Here is a 23,973-nt window from a genome sequence, read left to right as displayed (position 1 = left end):
CTCCTCTTGGGCGGGGCAGGGCGAGTGGTTCCGCCCCGTGAGCGCGCCTCGGACGACAGCAACGTGCGCGGGTCCGGGGCCTGGGTTCCTCTACAAGGTCTGCCCCCACCTTTGAGGCTCCTCAGGCGCCAATAACCCTTTTGAATTCCAGTGTCCAGCTAGTCCTTCTGCCCCCGCAACCTAGCTTCCCGTGCCCGACTGGTGGGCCCTACAGTCTCCAGGGCACTGCCTCTTTAACAGTCTAAGTCGCTCCCGGGCACTTCTCGGGACGGCGCGCGCGTGCGCGTGCCCATCTATTCCCCGCCCCTTGCTCCCGCCCCAGCTCGCGCTGCCCGGGCGGGCGCCGGCCGCTGGCGCCGCTGCTGCAGCCGCCCGCCGGGCGTGAGTCCGCCGCCCGGGGACCCGGCGAGGGGCGGGGGTCCCCCCGAACCGGTCCCGGATTTCCCCCGCTCTCGTCTCACGCTTCCTGGAAAGTTTGTCTGTCTGCACTGTGCCGAGTCGCTCCGAGAGCCCTGCCGCTTCGAAGTGAGAGCTGGGGGAGGGGGTTGAGGGAGGGGACGCCCGCGGAGGAATGTGTCGGGCTAGGGGGCGGGGAGCCGGGGTCCTAGCTAGCACGACCCCGCGGGGGCCGGCTGGCCGCGAGACCCCAGATCGTGTGCTGTTTGTCCTGTGGAGGCGCGGAGAGGTGCCAGGCCCGGGGCAGCCGTCGGTTGGCTGGACAGGAGGACAGGGTCCTCACGGCCTCCCAGAAAGGCCGGGACCGGGGCCTCTCTGAGAACTGCCAGCACGCAAGGTCCAGGTGGCCCAAGGCCCCTGTTTGGGTGGGTTTGCCCCGCCTGAGCCGCAGCTCCTCTCTGTACCCCACTGCTCCTTTACGCTGCACCGGCCGACCACTACCTATTCTCTAGTCCTTTACTCCGCTATACCCTAGCTGTGCCACTCCATTCCCTCCCTGCCCCATCGGCCGCAACGGCGACCGGCGTCACCATTGCGTGTCCCCACCAATGTCCCTATCCCCTGTGATCAGGGTCTTGGGGTCAGGGCTGTTCTTCCTGAGAAAGCCTCTAATATCAGCTACTCCCTTCCTGTCCCGGGACAAACCAGCCCTCTCCGAGCCCCCACCCGCAAGGCTGGAGAGGTGAGACCCAACCAACGTGACAGGAGTTTGAGGTCCTTTAGAGCTTCAGAAGGGGCCCCCAGCATCCCTGATCTCTCTCCACAACTCTCCACCCTGTGTCCGTGGGCGTGGGCTGCTCAGCCTCTCCTTCCAGGGTGTGGGCACCCGATCACCCACATTCCTGGGCTCCTGCCTGGCACCTTCCCCAGATCAGTGGACGCCGCCATAGCATTAGCCTCAGGCTGGGGCTGGGACCTGCCTGCTTCCCTTTTCCCTTCTTTCCCTTTTCCGGGAGACAGACCCTAAGGTTACTTTCCACTCCCCATAAAGACGCAGGTATTCTGACTTCCTCCCCTGAGGAGCCCTGGGGTTGAGGGATGCAGGATGACCCCACCCTCTCCTGCCCATTGTCCTGGATCCTGAGGAGGAAGTGCTGGGGGCTGGGCAAGGGGTTTGGGGCCACAGGCAGATCCCAGTCCTGGGCTTTACCTCCAGCACTTGAACTTTGCCCTTCGGCAATCCCTGCCTCTGTGGAGGTTGTGGGCCCTGGATGGGAGCTGGTTGCTACTTCTCCCTGGCTGACCGTGTGGGGGAATTTTAGGGCAGGTTTTATGTTTGGGATTTTCTCTCCTCTTGTTTCTCTTCTGGCCTCCCAGTTTGTGCTTTTGCGCTGGAGATCTCCCTGTCTGTCCTCCCATCTCTGTCTTGCCTTCCTTTTCCTCTCTTTACTTCCTTCATAGCCTGACCTCAATCTTGCCTTCTCTCTTGTGTCTCTTGTTTGCTTGGTGTCTGTGACTTTCTGCTCCTCTTCCCCCTTCCTGCCACCCTCAATGTCTCTGCCCATGTGTCCCTTTCTCTGAATTGCCCTCTCCTCTATCTGACGTTCAGTACACTTGTGAGTGACGAGGAATAAAAATATCACCGTCTCTGCCCTTGGATTCACATTGCGTTTGGCCACTCCAGAGGGACAGCTATCCTTATTTTTTCTAACATTGCCCCCCACCCCATGTCCCTAGTCATGCAACCCCAAACACACCTCTGGAGCCACAGGTGCCTCCTAACCACTCTTCCCCCACAACCAGGGTTTCCCCCACAGCCCCAGCTGCTGTGGCCAGGCCCCAAGTATAGGATGGGGCTCTCCCTACGAGGGCCGGTGGCAGCCAGAGCTGATACAGCCCCCCTGGTCTGGGGCCGGGACGACAGGTAACTCGACGAGCTGGGATATGACTAGGGAAGAGAGGCACAAACACTTTTGGGGGTCCCTCAGGAGAGTGACATTTGGGAGGAGGGCCAGGGAACTAGGAACTGGGTTCTTTGAGGGGTTGAGTAGCTGAGGAATGGGGGTTGGAGAGACTGGTTTCTTGGAGAAGCTGGGAGGCAACACATGGGACCCCCAGCAGTTCTAACCACCTCTTCTGTCTCTGTTCTTTAGCTGAGGAGGGTGGGAGTATCGGGAGCCATGACTGGTGCCTCGGTGAAAGTGGCAGTGAGGGTTCGGCCCTTCAATGCCCGTGAGACCAGCCAGGATGCCAAGTGTGTGGTCAGCATGCAGGGCAGCACCACCTGTGAGTGAGTCCCAGGAGCCTGGCTGGGCACAGGCAGGGTGGGTCAGGGCCCACCACGCAGGCCAGGTCTGCTGGGCTGAACTGGGAGCAGGGCTCTGCCCAGGACAGAGCAGGTGCTTGTTGTGAGGGTGGGGGTTGGGACAGGCTGGCCTTTGCGTGCTGCCAGTCCCTGGGAGGGGGAATGTTGGCCTGGAGCCCTCCATTGCCCAATCCAAGGAGGCAGTCTGGTGGGGGCGGGCCCTAGGAAGCCAAAATTAGCTTTGGTGTGGGAGGGGCAGGGAGTACTAAAGGGGAGAGATGAACTAGGACAGAGGAGGGAAGTAGTAGGATGCCTGGATTTGGGGGCTTGTAGCAAGTAGCAGAGGTTGGGGATACCTGACCTTGGCCTTCCTTTGCCCTTTCCTGCCCCCTCAGCCATCATCAATCCCAAACAGAACAAGGATGGCCCCAAAAGCTTCACCTTCGACTACTCTTACTGGTCACACACTTCGGTGAGGTTGTTGGGCTGGGAAAGAGCTAAACAGTGGGGGATGGGATTTAGGTCCCAGGGAGGGGGCATTGCAGGGGAATAACACCTCTGGGAGATTGGTTGGGATTGGGGTGTGTGGGACCCTTAGGTTGTGGCTTGAGACCAGGATGAGGGAGGCAGAATCTTGTGTGATAATTAGGACCAGTACAAGATTGGATAGGACCCTTAAGGATGATTAGGACTGTGGGTGGGGAAGCACACAGGACCTTTGGGCAATCATTAGCAATGAGGGCAGGGCTCCTGGGGCCTGGGCACTAAGAACAAAGTCATGTAGGGCTCCTGCTGTCTTTCTCTGCTCCCTTCCACCTAGGCTGAGGACCCCCAGTTTGCATCTCAGCAACAGGTATATCGGGATATTGGAGAAGAGATGCTGCTCCACGCCTTTGAAGGCTACAACGTGTGCATCTTTGCCTATGGGCAGACCGGGGCTGGGAAATCCTACACCATGATGGGGCGGCAGGAGCCGGGGCAGCAGGGCATTGTGCCCCAGGTACATGCTGGGACCAGGCAAGGCAGCTGGGAGCATCTTCAGCTGCCCCTAGAGGTCTAAGGATTGTGGAGCAGAGAGCTGGCTCTCTGAGGCCCTTAGTGATGGAATGTGGTGGGGGATCGGAGTTGCCTGCAACCTGGACATCCAGGACCCTCACTAGAAGCAATAAGGCTCAGCAAGAACAGCCAAATCTGTGGCATCAGAGAGCCCTGCTTTGAACTTTGGCTTTATCACTTACTACTTACCTTGTCTCGTAATCACTTGTGAGTGTATTTTCCCTATAGACTGGTGTGCCATAGTTAAGGTGGTGACTGTAGAAAAAGCCAGTTGTGGGTAGCAGAGTTGGCCATAATTCTCCCTGACTGTGCAGTGTGGTGGCCTCGCACACAAGCTCTGGAGTTAGGGCACCTGGGTTTGCTTCCTGGCTCACCAATACTAGCCTGTGGCCCTGGGCAAGTGTGAACCTCTCTGAGGTTGCCTTCCCATCTGTAAAACAGGAACAATGCCTCCCTCAGGGATAAGTTAGGGCTCAGCAGGGCCTGGACTGGGGCTGGGTGCCACGGGTGCACTGTGAACAGCAGCTTTCCTGTGTTCTCTCCAGCTCTGCGAGGACCTCTTTTCTCGTGTTAGTAAGAACCAGAGTGCTCAGCTCTCCTATTCTGTGGAGGTAAACCAGGTGTCCGTTGTTGGTGGGGAGGGGGTGTGGTGGTCCTGGATGGAGGGTGTGGTGGTCCGGGATGGGGAGCGGAAGAGCAGAGTGATTAAGACCAAGGGCAGCCTGGCTGGTGTGGCTCAGTAGTTTATGTGCTGACCTGTGAACCAAAAGGTTGCAGGTCCCCAGTTAGGGGCGTGTGAGAGGCAACCAATCGATGTTTCTCTCACACACTGATGTTTTTCTCCCTCCCTTTCTTCCTCCCTTCTCCTCTCTCTGAAAATATATACATAAAATCTTAAAAAAACAAACAAACCCCCCAAAATCCAAGGGCAGTCTCTGAGTCAGACAGCCTGGGATTCCTTGCTATGCCAGCTTTGAGCCACCAATTTCATCTCCCAGCTTCTGAATATGTACACCTGTGAAAGGGTAATGGTGGGGTCAGTGAGCACATGCAAAAGTGCTTCACACCAGGCTTGGGGCTGAGTAAATGCTGAGTGTACATTAGCTGAAATCACCTGTTTCATACTTAGTGGAGTATAGGGTAAGTTTCATAGTCAGTATTTTGTTTGTTACATTTTTTTCTTTTGTTGAGTTTATTGGGCTGACACTGGTTAATACAACTATGTAGGCTTCAGAGGTACAATTCTATAATACATCATCTGTATATTGTATTGTGTGTTCACCACCCAAGTCAAGTCTGCTTCCATCACCATTTACCCGCCTTTACCCTTTTACCTGCCTCTACCCACTTTCCCTCTGGTTATCACGATATTGTTGTAGCTTGTTCTTATTTGCTTCTTCCACTAAGGTGAGCTATATGGAGATCTACTGTGAGCGGGTACGAGACCTCTTGAACCCCAAAAGTCGGGGCTCTCTGCGGGTCCGGGAGCACCCCATCCTGGGCCCCTACGTGCAGGACTTGTCTAAATTGGCTGTGACCTCCTACGCAGACATTGCCGACCTCATGGACTGTGGAAATAAGGCGAGGTGAGGTGGGCCGGTGGAGTGGACGGAAAGGGAACCAGACTTAGGAAGTTGAGAGGCAGGACCTAGTGACCACTCCTTTCCCTCCAGGACTGTGGCAGCCACCAACATGAACGAGACCAGTAGCCGTTCTCATGCCGTCTTTACCATTGTCTTCACACAGCGCTCCCATGACCAGCTCACTGGGCTGGATTCAGAGAAGGTGGGGCCCCTCTGACCCTACCTGGTACAGGGACAACAGTGTTAGACATGGCCTTGTGCTCTCTTCCCCACCTGTCCTGGGTTTGAGTGCCTTCCCCAGGCTTCTTTCTGTAGCCCCCTGTCCTTCCCCTGTGAGATCAGTGTGGTGTAGTCTCCGATTTGCTTGTTTGTCCTTTTATTAGACTTCTCAGGACAGGGCTTGGATCCCTTTGTCCCTTGTTCCAGCACACAGTGGGCATGTAAATATCTGTAAATGAAAAAATGAACCAATGCACTAGTAACCAGCTCTTCACTATTGTCTTCATAAATTTAATTTCCTTCTGTCCCCATCCCTTGTCCCCTCTTGCCTTTCTCCTTCCCTTGCCAACTACCCAATTACCTTGCTGGGTGTTCTGATTGCCCTGTCCTGTCCCACTGCCCCCAGCCACTTCCTGCCTCTTTTCTCTGACTCAGGTTAGTAAGATCAGTTTGGTGGATCTTGCTGGGAGTGAGCGGGCTGACTCATCAGGGGCCAGGGGCATGCGCCTGAAGGTGAGGAGGCTTAGGAGGGACAGAAGGGCAGTGTTGGGGGCTGTGTACAGTGGTCTCTAATTCTAAACTGGGACTCTGGTTGCAGGGAGGAGGAAGGGAAGGTGGATGAGAGAGGAGGGCCTCATTCTTCATGTTCCTCATCTCTTTCCAGGAAGGTGCCAACATCAATAAGTCTCTGACTACTCTAGGGAAGGTGATCTCTGCCCTTGCGGATATGGTAAGACCTGGGGGTGAGAAACAAAGGGACTCTGGGAAAGAGGACACGGGGTGTCTTACCCTGACCCTCTTCCCTCTTCCATCCCCCAGCAATCAAAGAAGCGGAAGTCAGATTTCATCCCTTACAGGGACTCTGTGCTCACCTGGCTGCTCAAGGAGAATTTGGGTGAGGTGCTTCTCCTCTCTCTCCCTTTGCTGGTTTTGCCACCATCCTACTAACTCGCTTTGATACATCTGACAAATCCTCTCGCTACCCCAATAATCTCATATCCTCCAGTTATCCCATTGATTCACCCCTGACCATCTTTTAATGTCCTATTGCTGAGATCAGGGTCACACCCTCCCTGCCAAGCCAAGAGCCTCAGCCTCACTAACCTGGCCACCCATGACCCCTCGCTGATCCCACACCCACTGCCGACTTCACCTTCCTCTCACTGATCTCTGCCCCCTAGAAGTCTGGTGTCTCCCTGGCCTCACCCTTGCTCCCTCTAACTGTGAGATTTCACGGGTAGCTCCGCAGCTCTTAGCTTCACCCTACCTTGGACAGTGCCTCTATCAGACCCCTGCCTGGGCACTGAGGCCCCTCCGGACCCAGTATGACTTTTCTTAGGACCCAGCCCAGCTTAAGCTTTCCCCTCCTGTCCATGCATAGGTGGGAACTCACGCACAGCAATGATTGCGGCCCTGAGCCCCGCAGACATCAATTACGAGGAGACTCTCAGCACCCTCAGGTGGGGCTCTGGTGGGGTGGGGCAGCATATGTGTATGTAAAGTGCCAGGGGAGCTCAGAGGCTGGTAGCTCAGGACCCTGCCCATGAGACAGAGTTGACCCTCAGTTATGCCCCAATATTTTAAAACCTGGGAGGGAGGAAGAGCGGGAAATAGGCAGCAGACTAAGGTCACCTGGGTCTGGGCCTCACTGATCCCAATACCCCCTCCTCACCCAGGTATGCTGACCGCACCAAGCAGATCCGCTGCAATGCCATCATCAATGAGGATCCTAATGCCCGGTTGATCCGAGAGCTGCAGGAGGAGGTGGCTCGGCTACGGGAATTGCTGATGGCTCAGGGGCTCTCAGCCTCTGCTCTGGGAGGTAGGGCTCCAGGGGTAGGGGCAGCCCAGCGATTCTCCTTGGCTTGTGCATCCCTTTTCATTCGCCTTTGTGCAGCCCTGGGGCCAGGGAGGGACAGCTGACCACACAGCCCCTAAAGTCCTCGATGGCGTGGATACAGATGTGGAGTGGGGACTTATCATATCTTGACAAAAGTTCTTATGAAACATCAAGGGTTTAGTTCATCATAAGCTTAACAACAATCTGCAGTGGAAGGTTTTCTAAAATGTAATGCTCAGCCTCACTGACGCAAAATGGTGTTCATTTTAGAGGATGTAGAATCTGTGTTGACTGTGTCAGGTGTGGATTCTGTATTCAGTCTGGGTCCGTCCCTTTGAGGATAGTCACAGTGCTGAGAGTCACAGTAGGAGACATGAGGGTGTCTATTCTTGGGAAGATTAGGATAAGGTAGACAAGATGTTCACCTTTCCATTTTTAAAGGGTAGTCTTGCAAAAACAGTATAGTCTCTTTTCCCAGGGGTAGAACTAGAAACAAGGGGCATGTGTAACGGAGGCAGATTTTAGGTCAGCATAGCTAAGAACTTTCTGATAGTGCATTTCATCTAACAATGGAAGGAACTGACTGCCTTGTTCAGTAATGAGCTCACTATCCCTGGAAGGGAGCAAGCAGAGACTGGGTGCCTATTTGTTAAGGTAGGAGGGCTTCTTGCTTGGTGGAGGTTGACCAGATGTTTTCTGAAGTCCTTAGAGACTTGTTGCCTCTGAGGTCTTCTCTGTGTTTCTAATCAGCTACATCTTTCCTTTGCCTTCTCCTTTGACATCTCTCTCTCCCAGGCCTAAAGGTGGACGAGGGGAGTCCTGGAGGTGCTCTGCCAGCTATAGCGTCTCCCTCTGCCCCAGCCTCACCCTCATCTCCCCCTCCACACAATGGGGAGCTGGAGCCATCGTTCTCCCCTAACGCTGAACCCCAGATTGGGCCTGAGGAGGCCATGGAGAGGCTGCAGGTGGGAAGCTGGAGCGGGCCAGGGTTGGGGGTCTGGGGGCAGACAGGAGTGTAGTTCTCCAAAGCCAGGGTCAAAGAGGAAGGAGGAATCTCAGGAGTGGTGTGGGCCCCCTGTAGGTGCTTGTCCCAGAATTGTCCTGATCCCTGCCTGCCTTGTGCCCCCAGGAAACAGAGAAGATTATAGCTGAGCTGAATGAGACCTGGGAGGAGAAACTACGGAAGACTGAAGCCCTGAGGATGGAGAGGTGTGAGAGGCAGGGCATCCAGCTGGAGCCCTGGAAGGCGTGGGGGTGGGAAGGAAAGGTCAGATGCTGCGGGGGAGGAGTTCATGGGCAGTGATGAGAAGAGTAATATGTGTCTCCTTGCCTGCAGAGAAGCATTGCTGGCTGAGATGGGAGTGGCTGTTCGGGAGGACGGGGGAACCGTGGGCGTCTTCTCTCCAAAGAAGGTGAGCAAGTGGTTGGGTGAAGAGGTCTAGAGAGGCCTAGCGGACCCTGAATGCTTAGGGAAGAGGGTTGGGGGTGGGAGGGCGATAAGTTCTAACCCTGATCTCTGAGGTCTCTGAATTGTAGCCCCATTATTTCTGTCCCCTCTCTTGCCACCTTCTTTCTGTGTTGTCTGGCCATCCCTGCCTTGTCTCTTCTTCCATCTGACATTTATTCAGAGAGGCAAGTGCTCAGTAAGTGCCTACAGCCAGGGACACTAGGGACCACAGAAGGATGACAGGTTCCGTTCCCTTAGGGAGATTCAAGAACTGCTTAGAAACTAGGTGCTTACATCCATAACCTCACACATATGTGTATGTGAGTCTATGCATAGAATTGATCTCTGGATTTTTAAAATATTTTATTTTAGTTGTTGTTCAAGTACAGTTTTCTGTCTTTTACTCCCATCCCAGCCCACCCCCATAGCCCTCCCCACCTCCTTCCCATTTCCACCCACCCCTAGTTTTGATCTATGGGTCCTTAAACTGGTTACAGTGGTTACCACAGGAGAGAGGGAGCGGGCCTGGAAGATTGGATTTTGGTTGGATAGAGACTTATTCTGAGTATTCTTCTAAAAATACATTTTTAAAGGAATAACTTGGGAAAGCAAGCCCGTAAAGGGAATAGAGGGGGAGGAAGCACCAACCTGTAAAATGCTGATGGTAAATGGAGCGAGAGGTTTAAAGATGGCAGTGTCGGCCCGGCCTGGAGATAGGGGAGCTGGCTTTCTGGAGAAGGTGGTTTGGAAAATGGAGCCTGAAAGATGGTCAGGATTTGGGGTTAGAGAGGAGAAGGGAGGACATTGCCCTAAGCAAACACAGGAAGTGTTGGTGAGTGGGGCATGCCAGCGGCTGTGATGTGCTTGCTGTGTAGCGGGTGTTCAGTGCATCTTTGCTGAGAGGAAGGAAGGAAGGAAGCAGGATAGGAGTGATCAGGCTCAGCTGGAGGCAGGAATGGTATTCAGAGCCTTTAACAACCAGCAGGGAACAGGGAAGGACCAATCAGAATGGATAGCCAACACAGCTGTATAGGCTGTGCACACAGATGAAGGGATGACGTGGAGGCCAGTTTGAGTATATCAGGAATTTTCAGTCTCACTGGAGAGCTAGCCACGTCTGTCTGGTCCACCTTAAAAAAGCAAGGAAGGGTCAGGTTCTAAGTCAGATACACTGTGTTTGGGGCAGACAGGGTTATAAGGACTGCCTAGAAGAGGTGGTGGGTTATTGGCAGGAGGACCCTCCTCGTTTCCTAAGATCAGGGCTGTCTGGGAGACTGAGCAAACAGGGATCCTTGAACAGGGATCTGAAGATGGGAGTACTGTTTGCTTTGCATGGCCTAGGACACAGTGAGGGAGCGAGAGAGCTATGGTTGGCGGCGGGGGGGATGGAGTGTGGCTGCTGGGCTAGGGACCTGGTCCAGGGTAGGTATGCAGGGCTCCAGGGTTTTTCTGAGGGCTGCATCTGGGGGAGGGGCTACAGATGGTTCTCAATATGGCTTGCAGCCACCCTGACGTACAGTGTACCTCAGGAGCTTCCTCCGTGGTTGCAGGGTTGGAAGGAAGGCAGACAAGGGTGGAGAAACTGATGGGGTGGGTGTTTCTTCCCTGGAGGGCTCCCACTGTGTGGGGATGCCACCTTCTGAAGCCTGGGGACCAACAGGGGAGTGAATTTTGTTTGTTTGTTTCTGTCATTGTTCTCGTAGAGGTGCTAGGCACCAGAGAGAACCTTCACGTAGTGCTGAGAAGTGTGCACAGTGAAAAGGAAGTCTTCCTCTTTCCCATCCTCAGGTTCTCCTCCCAGAGGCAAGCCCTATTATCAGGTTCTGTTGTGTTCTTTTGGACGTAGCCTGTGCACACACACTAGTGTGGGTTGTGTATAGCTAGCCACAGGTGGGTGTGCATGCAGGTGCGTGTGCGTGCATACATGGCCTCTTTTTGGAACAGCAGTGGTTGTATGCTTTATACTTTTTCATGTAACGTAGGAATTTTGGCTATTCTTCATGGTGTCAGAATATTCTGTCCTGTTGATGTAGGATAACTTATTTAACTAGCTTTCTACTGGTGGTCACTTAGGTTGTTTTTTTATTCTTTGATACTATAAACAATATTACAATGGGTGGTCTTATAAATAGGTCTGTTATCTGCAGAAAAAAATCCCTAGAAGTGGAGATTCGTGGTCAAATGATAGCTATGTAAAATTTTTTTATCTGTGTTGCAAAAGTGCCCTCTGAAGATGACCACGATGTCACTGATACTCCTGAAAGCAGCATAGGGGAGGTCACGTTCCCCCACCTGCTTCTACTTCTCAATCTTTGCTAATCTAGTAAAGGAGTATTTTACTTTTGCATTTTCTCGAGGCGGTGAGGATGAATGTATTTTCATGTGTTTAAAAGGCATGTACGTTTCAGGAGGGAGAGCCGATAGACTTACAAACGGGGAAATGCATTTGGTAGCTTCAACCTGGGAATGGTGGGGTGGGAGGAATTAGGTCCTAGGGGAAATGCCACCGCTCGTCTTGGAGAGAGCTGAGAGCCTTAGGGAAAGTCCCCTCTTTCTGGGACTCCTACCACCAGGCCTTCTTAAACAGGTGGTTTTTAGACTTGGCTTGGTGCCTTCTTCATGTTCATGGGGGTGAGGGGAAGGATAGGACCAAACTTTGGGTCCCCCACCCCCAGCCTCATCCTGAGTGCCTCCCTGCTTATCGGCTTGACATATTAGGCTTTAGGTAAGGTTTCGTTTGAACAAAGGGTTCCAGGGCTGAACAAAGATTGAAAAGCCCTGCCCTAAATCATGTCCCTTCTCCCAAGGGTAGATCACTTTCTGCTCCCAGGGCCCATCAGTGTTTTCCATTCCTGACACTGCAGTGTTGGGAGGGGCATAAGAGTCCCTCGGGAGAAGAGGAAGGATGACAGCAGTGATCATTGGGGTGCCTGGGTGAAGGGGCAGACACATGGATGCACATCATACCCACCATCAGCGTGGCCTTGCAGTCACCATTCAGGGGGTCCCTGAAGAAGTATGGGACCCAGACCACTGGCTGTTTCCCCTACACTGTGTGTCTTCATGCCTCCATGGTGTCGTTCAAGCTCCTCCTTTACCTGGAATGCTGTTCGTTCTGCATGTCCATGTCATCCTCATCCTCAAAGATCAGCTTCCATGCTGCCTTCCTGTGAGGTCCTCTTGAACCCCCTCTGAGCTCCTGCAGTTTTTCACTTTATTCCCTTTTGCATCTGAGCCCCTCCCGGGATATGGCACGCTCAACTCCTGGGAACAAATGAGTGACTGAATTAATGAGGTAAGTAAAGGTGTGAAAAGACCAGAAACTTTGGCTGTGAGCCATCTATTTCCCACCTGTAACGTTGCCAGGTCTTATCTCCCCAAGTCGACTCTGATTTCTACTGACAGGACAGCAGCATCTGGGTTTGATTCATTTCTGTGTCCCACTAGCACCTCACAGGGACTTTAGAAGTAAGTCCTTATGGAAAAGGGGCAGAGGACCCTGTATTCAGCTAGAAGGCAGGGAAAGCTATGTGGAGGAAGTGGCATTTGAGACAGACCGTGAAGGAAGTGAATGATTTTGACGGGTGGGGGTGGGAGGGAGGCTGTTCCAGGTGAGGGAACATGGGGGGCATCTCACAGGGGTGGTCAAGGATGAAGGAGGTCTTCTGGAATGAGTGCCTAGCAATCCACAGGGTGGGAACACAGAAGGGAAGAGAGGGGCCCTGGAAAGGGGCTTGAATGGGTGGGCTGGGGCCCCAGTGTGGAGCAGGCCCTGGGATACTAGTGTAAAAAGCAGGGCTAAGTGAGGCTGGCATAGAATGCCACCTGGAGAGGTCCAAGTGGAGAAGCATGACACGGCTGTGGTGTGGTGTGAGCAGGGAAGCTGGGAGACCCCTGGAGATGGCAGGAAGTCAGGCAGGCCCTGCGGCAGGGTGGGCTGAGGCGGCAGATAGTAGGGAGGGAGACTTCTCCAGGCTTGGCAGCAGTGGCATGAGGAGGATGTGGAAGGAACAAAGCTTGTATACTTCCCAGAGTATGTGCCTTGGGAGGGCGGGTGTGTTGCTAGAGAACATGTCAGGAAAAGGTGCTTGGGGAAGGGAATGGGCTGAGTTTTCAGTGTGGAGCAGCATAATGATGAGCCATTCAGATGGGTGGGTTTGAGCAGGGAGTCTTTGGCAGGGACATAGCAGGTGGCTGCTACTGTGACTCTGACCCTGGGTGCAGCAGGGCTGGGGACAGGCACTGCCTGAAGAAGTCTGCTGTGAAAGTGGGTCTGTTTTAGAGGCTTTCAAATTGAACTGACACTTTTATTTTTTACTTATAATTATAAAAGTAGTCCAAGCTTCTAAGAAATTAAAGCTGAAATAAAAGGAGGGAAGTACCAGTCCCCTAACCCAATCCCTTCCTGTATTCCCCAGAAGTGGCAAGGTATGTTTTAAAGGAAGGAATGATGAGACTTGGGAACAGAGGGAATACAGGGAAAGCAGAGGCAGGAGCAGGTGGATCCTAAGGTTTCTGGTCAAGGAGATGTGTGGTCCAGGTGCCTCTGAAGAAATGGGGCCTTAGGGAAAGGCTTGCTGACCTGGGAGGGGTGGGTGGGTGGATGGGTGGGACTGTTTGTAGGCCCCTTGTGTGTGAGGAGAAGGGTAGATTAGGCTGCCCTGAAAGTGGTTGGGGTAGGTGAGAGTAAGGAGAAATGGTGAGAGATGGGAGAGATGGTGAGAGAGAGGTGAGAGATGGGAGAGTTCTCTGATGAAGGGAGGAGGAACAGCCCTCTGCGCTGGAACCTGGACAGATGTCTGCTGAAGCTTCTTCCCTCTCTTTTTGCGGCATCCCTCTGGCTGGCTCTCAGGATCCTCCCCTGATCACCCCCCTTTCCCATAGACTCCACACCTGGTGAACCTGAATGAAGACCCCCTGATGTCAGAATGTCTGCTCTACCACATCAAAGATGGCATCACCAGGTAGTGTCTAATCGGTAACCTGTGGGGCAGTCTTTCATTTTGGGGTGTGACTGCAGAGGGATGACCACGCTAGTGACTCTCTTCCCTGGTGACCTCACTGGAAATACCCCAGATGTCAGGACAGCTGATTCCACAGCCCTGCTCACTTTCTAGGCTTCCTGGGAAGTTGCTGAGCCTGGCTCCTGGATGGCTATCCTGCCTCACCCACCACTTTACCTGGGTGAGGTGCCTCTGGGACCAAACTGGCCCCGTGCATGTGGAGATAGCTTCTGACTTACTCAGGCACAGAGTGGGTTGGAAACTTAGACCACCATGTTCTTAGCCCTTAGCACCAGTGCCTTAGCCTCCCTTGAGACCCTCCCTGTGGATGGAGGGAATCATGGTCCCAGCCCCATGTGGTTTAGGGGCAGTTCCTGTGTAGTTGGCAGCTTCACTGGCTAATGCTAATGTATATTCCTGGGGCTTGGTGCCTCTGAGGTCACCTTCTGGCGTTAAAGAGGTGAGCGTGTTCCTTTCTGTCCCACCACAGACATTTACATGGCAGAGGACACTCATCCCGCTCCAGGTTCTCTTTTGTCCTCTGCTGTGTAACAGTGACCGGGGACCAGGGCTTTGGAGTCAGGCAGATCTGGGTTCAAATTGCAGCTTCACCACTGCTGGGCTTCTTGACCTTGGGCAAGTTACTTTACCTTTCTGAGCCTCATCTTCCTCATCTGTGATACAGAAATAGTTACACTTGGCTTATAGACTTGGATGAACTTGTATTCAGAAGGGGCTTGGTGAATGTCTGGCACACGCTTAGGAAATATTGGCCATTGCTTTCCCAGGGTTGGCCAGGTAGATGTGGACATCAAGCTGACCGGGAAGTTCATTCGGGAGCAACATTGTCTGTTCCGGAGCATCCCTCAGCCGGACGGAGAAGGTAATGGCTGAGGGAGTGAGAGTGGCATGGCCGGGCAAGGAGAGAGACAGGTGTCATGTTTCACAACACCCTCTGAATTGGGCACTGGGTGTGTAGCCATGTAAGAGGAGATAGGTCCTCATGGCCACAGGGACTTCAAGCTCGTGGCAAACAGTGGGAGATATCAAGGGCCAGGCTGCCTGCACCTACCCTGCAAGTGCAGGCCGCTGCCAGGGCAGCGAGTTGGAAGGGTCCCCAAGGCAGAAACAAGGCTAGCAGGCGAAGGGTGAACTTTGGTGAAGAGGAGGTCCGACCCCTTCCTTGATATTTTTTATCCTGAAATAGCACCCTGCTCATTTTTTATGAAAAACTGGGTTTGTTCCAGTGGGCTACCTGATTTTATCCTTGAAAAACCTACTTACCCATCACACTATGACTGCAGTGATTTCAGGGAGTTAATTGGCTTGTGTGTCCCTCTGGTTCTAAAACTTCCAGGGATTTTTTAGCGTTCATATCACCTTAGCTGCAAAAGCTTTCAGGCATCACAGGTCCTACAGGTGAAGGTGGTAGCCTGTCTGACAACAAAATAATACTTGTGTGGTTCAGGGGGATTTTGAGATCACCATGTTGTTCTCAATCAGTCATTTAAAAACAAAACAAACAAACAAAAAAACTCAGAATGATTTGTGTTCCAATTAGGCCCAAGTGAAGTTGAGCTCTTGCAAAAACGCTCTGGCAGGGGGGCGGATGTTACGCACAGACTCTTCGTCATCTTCATGCATTGTGTCTCACAAATCTGAAAGGAGTGCCCAGTCCGATGCTTTTGAGGGCACAGGGAAATGGGGCATGTAAGGTCAGCACACAAGATTTTGTATTTATTGATTTTGGAGAGAGAGACAAACATCAATTTGCTCTTCCACTTATTTATGTGTTCACTGGTTGCTTCTTGTGCCCTGACTGGGGGTCAAACCTGCAGTCTTGGTGTGTTAGAACTAAGCTGTAAACCACTGAGCTCCCTGGCCAGGACAAAGTCAGCATATTTTTAAAAATAAGAAAAGACACTATCATGTGGCTTAAAGCTCAGGTTTAAGACATGCCCATGGGCTTCACTTGGCTCAGCAGATTAATGCAGTTGTTCTGGTCTGGTCCAGGTCCCCAGTGGCAGCAAATGCTTCCGGCACTGTGGGCTAAAAGCTATTGAATCAGTTCAGCCTAGTGAGTTATTGCTGAGTTCCTGTTGTACTGCGGTTACCTCAAGTCATGTGCTGGGGTGATACCAGAATCACCCAAGGGCTGTGACATAAGCCCACCCTCAGGAGCTCAGAATGTGTTTCAACAGGCAACTGACAGGCATGAAACACCATTACATCAGTAAAAGCAGTTGATGAATCTGTGCCCCAAAGATTGGGACTCTACACGTTCCGTTCATCTGGGGCTCTGTTGATATAGCAGATTTAAGACTTGACCAAAGACAGGCAGAGAGGAGGTGGGTGCGAACCTAGAAGAATAGTTATCTACCATCTACTTTGTGCCTTCAATTTTCTTGTGCAGTTCAGGTAATGGAACTGAGGCTCTTGGGGGTTGGGGAGTTTGCCCAATGCCAGTACGGCTAGAGGACGGTAGAACTGCTCTGAGCTCTGCTCTTAATACAGGCTGCTGTGGGTTCCTGGGCATGGAGAAGGCTGCCCCGGCCAGCTTGAGCAAAATCCTCTCCTTGCCTTGCCCCTTTCCCTCTCTAATACCTGTCTTTTCCTGACTTTACATTACCTCCTGATTTACTCGTTTACTATCTGTCTTACCAGCTGGAAGTGAGCTCTGTAAGAGCAGGACTTCTGGGTTTTTTTGCTACTGTATCTCCGTGACCTAAAATAGTGCCTGGCAGATAGTAGGGGTGCAGTATATTTGTGGAATGGATGAGTGAATTTTGGGGCATAACAGGGAGTAAGGGCGGGCAGAGACTGGTACCCATTACAGGCACCCCATCCTCTCTGCCACCTTCTTTCATTGCTGTTTTGGGGTATACATGATACCTTCACTCTCTCACTCTCTTTCTCCATCATTTCTGCCCCTTGAAATTTGAGGCTTCCTTCGAGCATCTGCTCAGAAATCACTGCTTTCCCATAATCATTTCTAGTCCTCTGTGTCTAAGTTGAGTTTGTCTCTACTTTCTTTGTATTTACATAGTGTCAGTAGTCCCATCTCTGCCTCATCTTAGAACTCACTCTGATCTCTGTTACTTCTAGCATAAATAACTCGAATTCACATTGTCATTTTATTTGCACTTTCAACCAGTCTGAGCTAACATCTGTGACATTTTATAGTTTACAAAAGTTGGGTGACTTGCTCAGTGCCCCTCAGCTCAGGAGTCAGTCACAGAGCCTGGATTTTTGGGATATAGGGGTCCCTCTATGATGCCAAGGCATTGCTCAAGGACAGGAAGCTGCCTCATGCATCTTTGGTCTCAGCAAGCAGTAGGCTCAGTGATTTGTTCAGAGGAGCACCTTTGTAAATATTTGGGTTGGGGTGACTTTATCTTGTCCTGTGAAGACAATGATCTGTTTGTCGGCCGTGGCTTGAGATTAGACCAGTGGCATTTTGCAAGATGCATCAGACAAGCGGGCTGGGATCCTGCTGGAGAAACCCAGGCCAAGCCAGGGATAACGTTAGTTGGAAAGGAAGGAATGGACATCTGTGAGGCAGCAGTGATGGGGACTGATGACCAGTTGGATATAAGAGATGAAGCCCCCTGAGAATTACTGGTTTGCTAAGCTGCTGTGGGGAGGGTGGAGGTGGGTGAGTACAGAGCCTCCGCAGAGGCTCCTGGGCATTCTAGCTGGGGCTCTAACCCTCCTTCTGCTCTTCCTTTCCCTTGCTGCCTGCCACCAGAGGGGCCATGGCACCCCTAACAGGTACTGGGGGGTGGGACTGGGGGTGCATGTATTTGGGGGGAATAATGCAAGATGGGAGTATGACCATAACCCCTCTACCCCCAGGATCTAATCACTTCCTTTCCTCTCTCTCCCCGTCAGTGGTAGTTACCCTGGAGCCTTGTGAAGGAGCCGAGACCTATGTCAATGGGAAACTTGTGACTGAGCCACTGGTGCTGAAGTCAGGTAGAGAAATGTTACAGAGTGAGGGTTCTGGACGTGGCTGTGCACAGGAAGTCCTAGGACAGAGCTCTCTTGGTGAATCTTAGAGAAGTGCCCAGAAATAAATAGGAAACAGCATGGGAATATGGAGAAGGAACTGGGAAGTGAAGATCAAGGAGCCAGGTTTTAGTTTTTCTTTCTGTCGCGGGGAAACAAAGAGGATGCCAAACTTCCCCAGGTCCCTTTGGCTGTCAGGGACGGGGTGGTTCTTGATGTCGGCCAGAGGAGCCTTGGCCTTGACCACCCTCAGACGTGGTATGATGAGATAACTGGTGTCAGGGCCCCGGGGACTGGTGAACAAGACCGTGTACACCTTGGGCATGGGGATGAGTTTGCTGCTGTGGGGGAGCAAGTCCACTTTCCCCTCCTCCCATCTCCAGGAAATAGGATTGTGATGGGCAAGAACCACGTTTTCCGCTTCAATCACCCGGAGCAGGCACGGCTGGAACGGGAGCGAGGGGTTCCCCCACCCCCAGGACCACCCTCTGAGCCCGTGGACTGGAACTTTGCCCAGAAGGAGCTGCTGGAGCAGCAAGGCATTGACATCAAGCTGGAGATGGAGAAGAGGTGTGAGGAGAGGGTGCTCTGTGCCCTGGGGCCCTCTAGGCTGTCCCTCCCGTCCCAGCCTCCTGTTGTTGGACACCCCACTCAGGTGGCTCCAAAATCCCACACAGCTCTCCCTCCCTCCCTCCCTAATCCCAGGCTACAGGACCTAGAGAATCAGTACCGGAAAGAAAAGGAAGAGGCTGATCTTCTGCTGGAGCAGCAGCGGCTGGTGAGGAATTCTTTGCAGGGCATGGTGGGATATGCAGAGGAAGAGGTGGGTTGGTGGGCACATGAGCAACCAGGCTGGCAGCATGGCAGTTTGATTCTGCTTTTGGTTCACATTGTGGGCCTGAACGGGAAGTGGACCTGAATGGGGTCAAGGGTGGCCGTGGCGTCTGGGAGGACCTGTGAGAGAAATGTGAGGAGGGGCGGGCACTGCCTGTTCAGGGAGCTAGAGTTATTCCCAGTTGACCAGGGCTTCCCAGACTCCCGTTGATCCTGTGGCCCCTCTGTGGTTTTTACCATAGCTGAGTACTACCTGTACTGTTACTTACTTAAGAGTGTTTTTTTTCTCCACATTTTTTTTATTGTTCAAGCATAGTTGTCTCCATTTCCCCACCACCGCTCATCCCCACCCCAGCCACCCCCACTTCCTACCCTTGATTCTACCCCCTTCGGTTTTGTCCATGTGTCCTTTATACATGTTTGTGAAAAAGGAGTGTTCTTCATGTGGACTTACTTTTGAATCTTTTCTTCCTCCTCAGCAGTAACACATATGCAAGAAATCTAGACTTGCTATAGCTGCAGCTTATGCATGTCGGTCACTTTCTCTGTGCCAGCCACTGTCCCCCACACGTGGCATGCATTAACCCTCAGAGTGCATCTGTGAGGAAGATAGTGTGTCATTTTCATTGTGTGGACGAGCAGCGGTTAAGCAGTCAAGGGTGTGTGGTTTCTGGTGTTGCTGGGATGTCCTTAGCCTTCTCCCTCTTTGCTCTCTCTGTGGCCCCAGTATGCGGACTCTGACAGTGGGGACGACTCTGACAAGCGCTCCTGTGAAGAGAGCTGGCGGCTCATTTCCTCTTTGCGGGAGCAGCTGCCACCCACCACAGTCCAGACCATCGTCAAGCGCTGTGGCCTGCCCAGCAGTGGCAAGCGCAGGGCCCCACGCAGGGTGTATCAGATCCCTCAGCGTCGGCGGCTGCAGGGCAAAGACCCCCGCTGGGCCACCATGGCTGATCTGAAGATGCAGGCAGTGAAGGAGATATGCTATGAGGTGGCCCTGGCTGACTTCCGCCATGGGCGGGCTGAGATTGAGGCCCTGGCCGCTCTCAAGATGCGGGAGCTGTGTCGTACCTATGGCAAGCCGGAGGGGCCCGGGGATGCCTGGAGGGCTGTGGCCCGAGATGTCTGGGACACAGTGGGCGAGGAGGAAAGCAGCGGAGGTGGTGGTGGTGGTGGTGAGGAGGGAGCCCGAGGGGCTGAGGTGGAGGACCTCCGGGCTCACATCGACAAGCTGACCGGGATCCTGCAGGAGGTGAAGCTGCAGAACAGCAGCAAAGACCGAGAGCTGCAGGCCCTGAGGGACCGCATGCTCCGCATGGAGAGGGTCATCCCCCTGACCCAGGTATGAAGGGCTTGGGCCTGGCTTTCTCCCTCTTCTTCTTCCCTCCTCAGTTGTTTCCTTTTGGAATCTGAACCTCCCTCCAACCCCCTTGCCCTTCTTGCTTTCAAAAATTGTACTGACGTGTAGCAGCTTTTCTCAGTATAGTTTGTAAATTATGTGCCTCAGTCACCAGGGCACTAACTGAAAGTGCAGATTCCTGGATTCTGCCTCAGAGCTAAGAATCAGCACCTTTGGGGATGAATCTGCATATATGATAAGTACCAAGGTGTTTCTGAGGTACAGTACAGTTTGAAAAACACTGATATAAAGTGTACATTTCTTAAGTTACCACTGGAATGTTCACATACATACATATTCCCATAACCATGCTCTCCAAGGGTGACCATTTATTCCGTGGTAGCCGCTGTGCTGAGAACTTCCGTGTCACCTCCTTTAATCTTCGCAACAGCCGGGTGAGGAGTTGTGTTATCACTGATCTCTGTTTTGCAGGCATTCACTCAACAAATACATTTTGAGTGCTTGGTGTGCAGCAGACAGAGTTGCTGCTCTGTTCCAGCCTGCCTTCTCCCGGAGGACAGCAGGCGGTCAGCCACCACAGCTCGTGGTTACTAACGGCTCCCTTCCTCAAACGCAGCTCCCTCCCCTCTCACTCTCCCTACTCCTGCCACTCTGGCTTCCTTGCTGTTCTTAGAACTTTCTGCGCACACTCCTGCTCCAAGGCCTTTACACCTGCTGTTCCATCTGCCGAGATTCCTTTCCCCTGAAGTCTCACAGCTTGCTCCCTCACTTCCTTCAGGTGTTTCCTGCAAGGATGACTTCTCAGTGAATCTCTTTCTGGTGATTCATTGCAGCCACCCCACCCTGGCCTCCCATCCCCTTCCTTGTTCTGTTCTCTATCTCAATATGTGTAATTTATATAAAGTCTGTGATGTAATTTATATACTCATATATAATGTAAATAATATATACTAAATAGTTTAAATATATAAGCTTATACATTTAATTTTTCACTGAAGTATATATACCATGCTATATATCTATCTTAGTCATTTATCAACTGTCTCACCCCACTAACGTGATGGTGAGAATTTTGCTTTCCTTTTTGTTAGCTTTCACAGCCCCAGGGCACATCATTTATTCACTGTTTGCCGAGTGCCTATTATGTGCCAGGTACTGTTCTAAGAACTTTACATAGTTTAAGTCATTTAGTTCTTAGAAAAACCCTGTGCAGTGGCTACTGTGTTATTGACCTCATCTGACACATGAAGAGACTGAGGCACAGAGAGGTTACAAGCTGAAGTTCCAGACCACACGGCTGTGAGGGGGAAGACCAGGATTGAACTCAGACCCCCTGGTTCCTGGGCCTGTGCTGCTAAGCCACCATGTTTTAGTTCCCTTACCTCAGAGCCCCTCTGGGGACCCCTTGACATCCAGCCACTCCAGGGCCTTCTGACTTCTCTCAAATCCACTGTGCTCAGGAGACAGTTTTTCTCACACTCCTCATTTTCTTTCACGCCTCTCCCTCCCAGGATCATGATGATGAAAATGAAGAAGCTGATGAGGCTGCCTGGGTCAAGCCCCCAGGGTCAGAGGTAGTAGAGGAGGAAGCCCCCAGTGACCACATGACCTCAGCCCGGCCTACTTCACCACCCCTGTCAAGCTTGGAGCGGGTGTCACGGCTGATGGAGGAGGACCCTGCCTTTCGTCGTGGTCGCCTGCGGTGGCTCAAGCAGGAGCAGTTGCGGCTGCAGGGACTGCAGGGCCCTGGGGGCCGGGGTGGAGGGCTGCGCAGGCCTCCAGCCCGCTTTGTGCCCCCTCACGACTGTAAGCTACGCTTCCCCTTCAAGAGCAATCCCCAGCATCGGGAGTCCTGGCCAGGGATGGGGGGTGGGGAGGCCCCAGCTCCACCCCAACCCCCTGAGGAGATTACTCCCCCACTGGCCACCCCTGCCCGCAGGCCACCAAGTCCCCGGAGGTCCCATCGTCCCCGCAGGAACTCCCTGGATGGAGGGGGCCGGTCCCGGGGAGGAGGTTCCACACAGCCTGAACCCCAGCACTTCCAACCTAAAAAGCACAACTATTATCCCCAGCAGCCCCAACCATACCCAGCCCAACGGCCCCCAGGGCCTCGCTACCCCCCATACACTACTCCCCCTCGAATGAGACGGCAGCGCTCAGCCCCTGACCTCAAGGAGAGTGGGGCAGCCGTGTGAATCCCATATGCTGGGCAGAGAGGGCCTGGCGGGGCCCCTTGCTGAGGGAGAGAAGATGCCTGAGATGCTGCTTCCCCAGAAGCCCTGGGGTAGGGAGGCCCTAGAGATGAGAGAAGGTTCGAGTAGGTGCTAGATGATGTGGGAGTGATGGGCCGGAGGCCAAAGGAAGGAAAAGGGCACGGAGTTGCCAGGAGCAAACCAAAGTGAGGGAAGAGTGATGGGAAGCTGCCTTGGGGCCGCCCCTTGCAGAGGGGAGTCCCACAAACGCTGCTATGGGTGGGGTGGGACTGGGGTGCTGTGTAGTCAGTGTTTGACTTTTTTTTCAAGTGGGGGCAAAGGGGAGAGAACCTAGAGTGAGACAAGTTCTCCTCCCTGGCCCTTGTCTTAATCTGTCTTGTCTGTGGTGGTTTCTGTTTCCAGGGAGGTGTGGCGGGATCATAAGTCATTCCCCTCCCCTTCCAGGCCTCCTGCTGTAAGTGGAGGACCTGTGTGGTTGCTGGTTTGGCTGGGCTCCCATGCGGATGTGGGACCCTTAAATAAAGGATAGCAAACAGACGGAGCTTGTGGCTGGTGGTTTGGTTTTGGTGTCTAATGGAGGTGTAGATTACATAAGTAAGATGCACAGACCTTTAGTGAGTGGCTCTGAATTTTTACGTACATGTGATCCCATGTTGTCACCACCTGGATTAAGATACAACAACATACCCACCTTGGTTTTTCTCTCTCTTTTAAAAAAATTTTATTTATTTACTTTTAGAGAGAGGGGAAGGGAGGGACAGGAACATTGATGTGCAAGGATTCAGATGCCTCCCACATCCCCAAGTGGAGACCTGGCCTGCAGCCCAGGCACGTGTCCTGACTAGGAATCAAACTGATTGGGAATCGAACCGGCAACCTTTTAGTGTGAAGGCCTCACTCAGTCCACTGAGCCACACCAGCCAGGGTTAGCTACCTTGGCTTCTTGAATGTTCAACATCAGGTTTCCTCCCTTTGGAGTGACCCATTCTTTATTTCCCTTTCATCTTTGCTTACGCAGTGTCTCCATCTCTGCCCTCAACACTGCTGTCTTCGAGGACAAAGGAAAGGGATGGGATGAGGAGAGGTAGAGGGAATACAGGTCTGTCAACACTTAGCTGGCTGTACCTAACAGGAAATGGAGGCGCAGGGAGAGGTTCCGCTTTGTGTATTCACCTAACTGTTGTAGGTCTCCCAAGAAGCCCCAGTTCCCCCAGATTCTGTGCCACCTTGGGTGTGTTCACCAGGGAATGTGTTCAGCAGACTCACTACACATGCTGTGTTCATCCTGTTTCTCTTTCCTGCCTTTGGTCAGGGTCCATGCAGTGTCCGAGTAGTAGTTTGTCTTAAGACTTTTCAAGAAGGATGCTGCCTGCTTGTAATGTTCTGATGTGGAGAAACAAGCCCGCGGCCATGCAGTACTGTAAGGTTTTGTAGGTTAAATTGCATCCCTGCTCTGCCTTCACCTTGTCAAATCCTGGAATCCCTGTGTTTTCATCCTGTTCTCAGGGAATCACTTGTACATGCTTGGGAAATTGAGCTGCTGCCCTGTAGCTTCCTGGTGTCAGTCTTGAGGTGCAAGCAGCCAAACCACAGGCGACATCCCAGTTGCAGCCAAACCACAGCCCTGGGCAAGGGTGCGATTAGGTTTACTCTTGGGTTCTGGACCCTAATCCTGGCTACCTTTATTTTGGCACTTTTGACTGTCAGGT

General features: G+C 52.8%; 1 protein-coding gene across 2 annotated transcripts; it reads left to right on the top strand.

Annotated features, from left to right (window-relative positions):
- The first annotated feature begins 311 nt into the window (after positions 1-311).
- Positions 312-22,801, top strand: KIF1C (kinesin family member 1C). Of its 2 annotated transcripts, XM_045824039.1 has the most exons (23): positions 312-525; positions 2,200-2,320; positions 2,550-2,682; positions 3,097-3,173; positions 3,522-3,701; positions 4,303-4,368; positions 5,165-5,343; positions 5,431-5,542; positions 5,995-6,072; positions 6,224-6,289; positions 6,379-6,454; positions 6,941-7,019; positions 7,236-7,381; positions 8,195-8,364; positions 8,529-8,608; positions 8,736-8,811; positions 13,731-13,810; positions 14,638-14,732; positions 17,741-17,824; positions 18,241-18,427; positions 18,563-18,635; positions 19,419-20,033; positions 21,563-22,801. In XM_045824039.1, the coding sequence occupies exons 3-23, from the start codon at positions 2,577-2,579 to the stop codon at positions 22,244-22,246; spliced, it is 3,309 nt and encodes a 1,102-aa protein (XP_045679995.1). In that variant the 5' UTR covers positions 312-525; positions 2,200-2,320; positions 2,550-2,576; the 3' UTR covers positions 22,247-22,801. The 2 variants fall into 2 exon arrangements, with proteins under 2 accessions (XP_045679995.1, XP_045679996.1); XM_045824040.1 differs by lacking the exon at positions 2,200-2,320.
- The last annotated feature ends 1,172 nt before the right edge of the window (positions 22,802-23,973 follow it).

Source organism: Phyllostomus hastatus, unplaced genomic scaffold (genome assembly GCF_019186645.2).
Source record: "Phyllostomus hastatus isolate PE091 unplaced genomic scaffold, TTU_PhHast_1.1 phas_scaffold_55, whole genome shotgun sequence".
NCBI classification, from domain to species: domain Eukaryota; kingdom Metazoa; phylum Chordata; class Mammalia; order Chiroptera; family Phyllostomidae; genus Phyllostomus; species Phyllostomus hastatus.
The sequence above is the reverse complement of the archived record's forward strand: the minus strand, read 5'-3'. Positions and strand labels throughout refer to the sequence as shown.